The sequence below is a fragment of the Polypterus senegalus genome, chromosome 15 (genome assembly GCF_016835505.1).
Source record: "Polypterus senegalus isolate Bchr_013 chromosome 15, ASM1683550v1, whole genome shotgun sequence".
NCBI lineage: Eukaryota > Metazoa > Chordata > Cladistia > Polypteriformes > Polypteridae > Polypterus > Polypterus senegalus.
The window spans coordinates 51,731,091-51,738,359 of NC_053168.1; the positions used below are offsets into that span (position 1 = coordinate 51,731,091).

The 7,269-nt window shown below is 37.6% G+C and overlaps 1 protein-coding gene across 1 annotated transcript; it reads right to left on the reverse strand.

Moving 5' to 3' along the window:
• Nucleotides 1–1,198: 1,198 nt before the first annotated feature.
• On the reverse strand, nucleotides 1,199–6,937 carry npy (neuropeptide Y). The gene is made up of 4 exons (XM_039737396.1): nucleotides 6,824–6,937; nucleotides 5,090–5,277; nucleotides 3,068–3,148; nucleotides 1,199–1,743 (listed from the first exon to the last, which is right to left on the reverse strand). Exons 1-4 carry the CDS (start codon nucleotides 6,920–6,922, stop codon nucleotides 1,719–1,721), a joined length of 393 nt encoding a protein of 130 aa, XP_039593330.1. The 5' UTR covers nucleotides 6,923–6,937; the 3' UTR covers nucleotides 1,199–1,718.
• Nucleotides 6,938–7,269: the final 332 nt, after the last annotated feature.

The window sequence follows — 7,269 nt, forward strand, 5'->3', positions numbered from 1 at the left end:
CAGAAATAGGGGGTCTATATCAAAGAAATTACCTAGGAGGACAAGCAGGGAAATGCAGTATCAGAATGGACATGAATAATAAAGCCTCTAGGAACTTATAAAGTTGGCAATGCTAAAATCCATTATTAATATTTATAGATATCCTTAATTTATTAATGAACATACATGCCTAACTATGCTGGGGTATTGATAATGTCTTGCCCTCTACTCTTCAGGTTTTTTGTAGCCTCATCATGTATCTTGGTACCACATATGCACAGTCTGTGGTGGTTGGAGACCCTGTTAGGATTGGGAATGCAGATGTTGCCAAGGAGTTCAGGATGGGAGTTGGTCTGTACAGCGCCTACAGACTCCACTGGCAATGGCTACTTATCTGCCCATGTCAGCACAGGCAGGCTATCATTACAAAATCGAGCAGGAGTCTCCCAGCATGGAGCCGCAGTATCACATACTGTACAGAATTGTTGAGGCTCAGCAGAGCAGGAGCAGGTGGGGCCACAAGAGGGAGCTCTAGGTGGACGGCCCCAGAACTGTTACACAGCACAATGGACCTCAGAACTTGTTCTTGTTTTATCCTGGAAAAGCTCTTAGGCCGGGGTATTAATACACACATACTGTATATACACACACATACAATACATATTACATACGTATATATACTGTACACATACATACATCTCGATGCCTTCATACATTTGTGAATCATTCGTCTTTCTTCCAATACACTAAAATTTGAGATGGTTGGAAGGGTGAAGAAGGGCTGATGGGAGGACATGAAGCAGGAGTAAAGCATTTGAAGGAAGAAGACTTGTTAAAATATGTTTAGTGGGCAAGTGCCTGTGACAAATTGTTGCATTAATTGAAACAAAACGTGCCTGTAAATTCTTTTTTTTGTCTTTATTACTTTTGTTTTTCAGTGTATTTTCTTTTCCATTGCCTATTTTTTTTATATTTTGCACTTCACAGTTTACAGTGGAGCGCATCTAAACAGAGCCCCCAAAATTTAAACATGTGTCAGTTTGAAATGTAAGATAATCCCAACAGCACTGGGCACATTGCAGGCACAAATCCTTGACAGACCCTCATACTATCACCGTTTGCAAAACTTAAATAAATTAAATATGTGTGTTAGAGTGGTGGAGTATTCATTCAAGACCACTATTAGAAATGCGTAAAAATGAACAAATAAACTTTAACGTAATATCAATAATATTTTACTGTAAACACAATAATTGTATGAAATGCAAAATGAGTATTGTTTACTGATTTAAAAATATATTAAGCTTCAGTTTTCGATGATGATTATAAATTGCTTATATCTTCTGAGTAAAAGATGTAAATACATAACTACAAAGGATCCCATTGCAATTGTCATATTTACAACAAAGGCACCATAACCACACAAGTATGTACAGCAAAATATTGAAGGCTTTAAAATAATTTTCCTACAGTGATTGACAAACATTTTTCAAATGATTTTAATAGCACAAAACCAGTCTTACTATACAAATAATATTATTTTTTTTATACTGAGAATGCACAAATAAATTTTTTAAATAAATTTATATACAGTATGAGGCAGGAGATATTTCTACAGAGTTGTCAATGATGGCTGCATGCAGTGATTGTCTTTGGAGGTCTGGCAGATCTGAATGCCAGCTTTATAACAATGAAATGCAAAGTGAAATACGTGGAATCAATAAAGAGCGCGCCTCCCATCACCAGCTCGATGGATCTTCGTATCTGTAAAACAAACAGAAACTGAATTGACTAACATAAATCTAAAGCCATTTCAGCAACTGGTCCCTTCTTTCAGCACAGCTCAATGAAAACTCGTTTTCTTTTTCAGAAAAGTCAATCTAATTAAATAATGAATTTAAAAATGCTACATTCCTGGTTCATTAGAAAACTGGGCATAGTACGCCGTGGACTTCTGTATAATGTAAATTTGGCAGGAGGACATTTAGCTTTAAATTCTTTATTTTATACAACATCTTTCATAGTCCCCAGCATCATAAGCTGCTTTCCAAAGCTAACAACAGAATCCAATTCAATATGTCAGGTGCTGCTAAAGATTAAGCAATGGAAGGCATTCCTTGTGTCACTTTGTGATTCCATTAAGTATATCGCATGATCCAAAAATGGAATGGGAACAAACTTCTTTTACCAAATAAAACAAGGAAACTAACTTGTATTAATTCAGACTGTTACCATTAGAGATACTCAAATAGCATAAAGAATTGTGAACTGTAATTTGTAAGCATTTGCAGTTGTTCATCCAACTGTCAACACTAAAGTACTTCAGTTTTCTGTATGTGAGCAATTTAAAACCAATAAAATACTTAGTACAGCATAGCTCATTATTTGACTGACTCCTGTATCCATCTCAACTCACAACATTTGAGTTACAAGTGATTACATTTCTTTTGCTGGTCACAGGATTTGAACCCATAACCTCAGGGTTTAAAGTCCAAAGATTTAGCCACACTGCCAGCCATTGAATGGCATACAGTAAAAAGCCAGCTTCTTTAGTAAACTGCAATTATGCACTGAATTAACAGAGCACAATAAACTTTTTTTTTTGACTGCTTTTTATTTAAGGCTCTGTAGGGACTCTTCAACTTTCCTTTCCTTCGAACTAAAGGGCTTGGTCAATAGTGTGTGCCATGCATCTGTATCAGTAGTACACTTACTGTACATGCAGTGCTGCATTTACAATATGGACAAAGAATCGATCAGATTGATTACACTGAAGAGCAGATCTCCTCTGCATAACAGATTTGTTTAATCGACTGGGTGAATACTTACGGAAAATTGTGAAAGAGCTCTAGTTCTAAATAAGCCGAGAGGCTTTAGTGCAGCCAGTCTCCATTATGTTCCATTAATTATAGGCTGCACTTTACCTTATACAGGTGCCCAGGAAAATTAAAACTTTAAGGAGAAATGCTCATTTTCAGAGTACTGTCTACATAATACTGGCATAGGATCTTAAAAGCGACACATTAGCCAAGAACACAATGATGTATCCTGTCACACAATAATGCAAGTATAGAACAGAAAATCTCACCTTGACCTTGGTATGCTGTCTGTGTTTTCCCTCAACAGCAAGTCCGACAACAATGTCTCAGGACTGGATCTTTTCCCATACCTACATTCCAAAGGAGTGATAAACTGATGTTAGGACAGGACATGCGTCAACACAAACCTGTATTATGATCTGTTATAATGTTTAACATATTGCATGATGCTGTGTGGCTTTTCACCAGCGATCCACTCTATGGAAAAAAGCACATATTAGAGTTTAGAACACTTTGGGATTTTGAGAGGAGTTCGCACGTTCTGTCTACCTGGGCAGGCTTTGCTGCAAGTACTCTTGTTTTATTCACATCTAGATGAGATGCAGGTCACGTATGAACAGGGAACTGTCCCTGTGTGCCTGTCTGAGGCGAGCCCTGTTGTTTCAGGTGTTGTGCCCAGGACTGTCAGGAGAGACTCCAGCCTACTGGAACCTCATTTACCTTAAACATGTTTGACAAGGTTATGTCTTACAGCATGTAAAATCGGCAGGATCAAAAATATGCAAATTTAAAAGTAAATTATTGCCAGATGAGCAAAAAAATGCTTAAAAGTGTCAGGAATTAATGATTTCGTAAGTATTCTGAAATAATTCACCTGAAACGGCTTCTATACCATTAGACAGACTGTCACATTTTATACTAGATCATATCAGCACACACATTTGCATATTTTAGGAGTGAAGATTTAAAAATACATACACATACAGGAGCATTTCCATTAAAGTAGGTTTTCTATTGCTGTTTTAGATATGATAAACTGAATATTGGATTGAACTTTTAATCATAGTAAGATCAAAACACTCATTTTTAAATTAAAGCAAAACAAGTAATATAATTAATTGTTGTACAGGTATACTTTACAAATGTCTTTTCTTATCTGCCTTTAGCAGCAAGAAAGTGACTCAACTTCTTAAGGTGACTAATGAGGCACAATGGATCAGTTCATCCATTTTTTATGTATGTATTGACCATACACAGATAATCACACACATAGACACATATGCACAGTGTACATCGTGTGAATGTTCAGAGAAAATGTGTGAGGCTCAACACACTCACTGTTTGCACATGGAAAACAGAAAATATAAAATACATCCACTCTTAAAAATAATGGTTCTAAAATGGCACTTTACAGAGCTGTGGGGTTCCTCCAAAAACCATTACGTAACGTTGAACCATTTTATTCTGCAAAAGGTTTTTTGCATATGGTCTTTGGGCTTTGAAAAGGTTCCTAAATAAGTGGACAAAATAAATAAAAGATCTTTTGGGAACTTTTTTGTAGATAGGGGAAAAAATGGATCCTTTATGACATCAGTCTGAAGAACCACTCTGGCACCTTTATTTTTAAGAGTGTAACCACATAAACACACATATAATGTGTGTGTGTATAGATTAGATAGATAGATAGATAGATAGATAGATAGATAGATAGATAGATAGATAGATAGATAGATAGATAGATAGATAGATAGATACTTTATTAATCCCAAGGGGAAATTCACATACTCCAACAGCAGCATACTGATAAAGAACAGTATTAAAGAGTGATAAAAATGCAGGTATAACAAACAATAACTTTGTATAATGTTAATCTTTACCCAACCACCCCGCAAGTCTGAAGAGTTGCATAGTGTGTATATATGTACACACACACCTACATATACATACATACATACATCTCGATGCCTTCATTCATTTGTGAATTCATTTGTTTAATCCAGTTCTGGGTCATGGTAGGTTGAAGACTATCCCAGAAGTATCAGATACAAGGCAAAACCAACTCAGGACAGACCGTCAATAACTACAGCATCAGTAGTTCATGGTAAACATTTGAATCTTTTTCATCTTGTTGAAAATCAAAAATTTAGTTTTGAGTCTTTACTCCTAATCCCAAATAAATCATATAAAAGTTTGAGAGATACTGGAATTAAAGCAAAACAATGTATTAGTGTGAAGGCATCGCTGAACTTTCTGACATGCAACATTCCGTTTGGTGCCACTCGGTCATTTACCTCTGCCGTGTAATAAGGTTGATATAGTGCCTGAGCGCCGAATAATATTTGGCCAAATCTTCGGCAGGAGCGTCCTCGCCAGGATTGTCAGGTCTAGAAGGGTATGCATCGGCCAGCGTACCCAGGCAGATTAAAGTGCAAAAGGCAAAAGCCAGAACAGCCAGCCACAGCCCCAGGGCAGCACGCATCTGGAGGTGGGGGCAGAGCAAATGGAAAAGAGGAAAGAAACTGTCATGAAAAATGGGGAAAATGTCACTTTACACAAAGGGAAGACAAAGGGCTCCAGATTTTTTAAAACTTTAGATTTATGTTATACTACCACAGAAAAGCAAACAAAATGGCATCTTACTGAAACAGTACTACCACAAACAGTAAATGCTTTAATATTGCTCTATTACATTGCAACACTTTACTTCACATATTCTTCAGACACCCGGTAATTCTGCAGCCGATATTGAACTACAGTATATGTTATAAAAAGGTGTTTTTTTTATCTTATTGATGTGTCAGTATTTTCAAGATAGATCCCATTCCATTTCTAACCTTTTATCGAGTTCAGGGTCGCAGGGAGGGGACCCTTCATCATAACTGCGCATTCGGTGCTACGCGGCAACTCACGCAAGAGTTTTGTGTGTGTGTGTGTGTGTGTGTATGTTTATCATCATCTAATATTCTAATTAATGACATTTTAAAACGGTCTTACGAGTTTTACTGAAGTTGAGATTAAAAATAAATCGAAGCAATATGTCTGGAAAAACTGTTGATGTTTAATTCATTAAACGTATATTTTCTGTTACCATCAGTACAAGTCAATCTTCACAAATACTTAAGCATCCAGCCATCTATCATGTAAATCCGCCTTTATCAGCCCATCGTGTAACCTCGGCACTGAGTTGCAGGACGTCGGCTTTTCTCAGCTCACAGCTTCCCTCCTTTATTTGATTCACGCATTAAAATTTCCAGATGTGCCAGTACCAGTACGGATAGCGGCACAGGGGAGTTTCCATTGCCCCTTGAAATTTAACATCAGTTATGATCTATAAACGCTTTGCATTAACATTTGATATTTTTAAACGAAATGAAACAGTTCATTAATCAAGACTATACCTTATGTTTTAAGAACCTGCCTTGTTATGAGACCTGTCGTATGCAAAGACGCTATATTGTCTAAAACGAAGGTAAATCTTTCAACGTTGTATTTTTTCACCAGTCTTCTGTGCTCGGATCGTTTGTCGTTGAGCTTTTCAGAAAATAAAAATTGCTTGATTAAGTTGCGTTTAAATCTGCATTTAAAGTGGAGGAAGGTCAAAAACAGCAATTCAGTTTGAAACACAGTTTAAATACTTGTACAAACATTTCCTTTCGCTTATTAGCACAGTATATATTTGGAGTATATCAGCGTTTTTAAGTGCACTTTTTTTCTTAAAGTGTGGAATTGTGTTATTGTCTGAAGGGAAAGCTTTCAGTTCATGACATGTTATTAGTGACAATATAATTACTGCATGTCAAATGGGTTTTTTCAAAGGTCTTTGCGAATGGCATTTGCCTCGATTTGTCTTTTTCAGTCATACAGCGCATACAGTCCATATCGGACTACACAGAAATCGTTCAAATTAGCTCATCTGGATTTAAATCGCCAGAAATGATAAACGCTATTTGTTTAAGACCCCAGCTTAACTTGCGCCGCAGGTCCAATAAGCAGCACCGATCGAACAGCGAGGACGGTGTACTCACATTCAGATGTGTCGAGAGGGATGGCTGAGCTCCTGTCTGCGGTGAGCGTAGTCTCACTTCCGAAGTGCTTCTGAACTTGTGCTGCCATTGCTGTTCCATTTATACGCTCCCCGCTCGTTTGGAAAGAGGAGGGGACTCTTCCCCACTCACGCTTCATTGAACACAATTCTCTTATCACATCCCTGCAAGAGGAAAACATGCGTCAGGGAATGAGCTGTCACCTATTAAAACAACGAGAGACTTTAGATAATAAAGTGATTGCTTTCCACTTGAAGCGAGTTAGAAAGCCTATTTTCTCTGTGTCTCCCTCAGTCCCCCCTTCTGTGCTCAGCGTAAATGTGAACGGGCATTTACCGCTTCGGAAACACGCGTGAAGTGCCACGCCGTCCTAACCGCACACCTTGGGCCCGCAGCGACGAGCCACGTTCATATGTTACTACTTCGAT

Bases quoted from the DNA above. Each gene is read 5' to 3' on its own strand.
- npy (XM_039737396.1), bottom strand. From the start codon at position 6,922: ATGGAACAGCAATGGCAGCACAAGTTCAGAAGCACTTCGGAAGTGAGA. The intron at 5,278-6,823 runs GTGAGTACACCG...CCCCACCTCCAG, and splicing joins CCCTCTCGACACATCTGAAT to ATGCGTGCTGCCCTGGGGCT. The intron at 3,149-5,089 runs GTAAATGACCGA...TTTGGAATGTAG, and splicing joins AACCTTATTACACGGCAGAG to GTATGGGAAAAGATCCAGTC.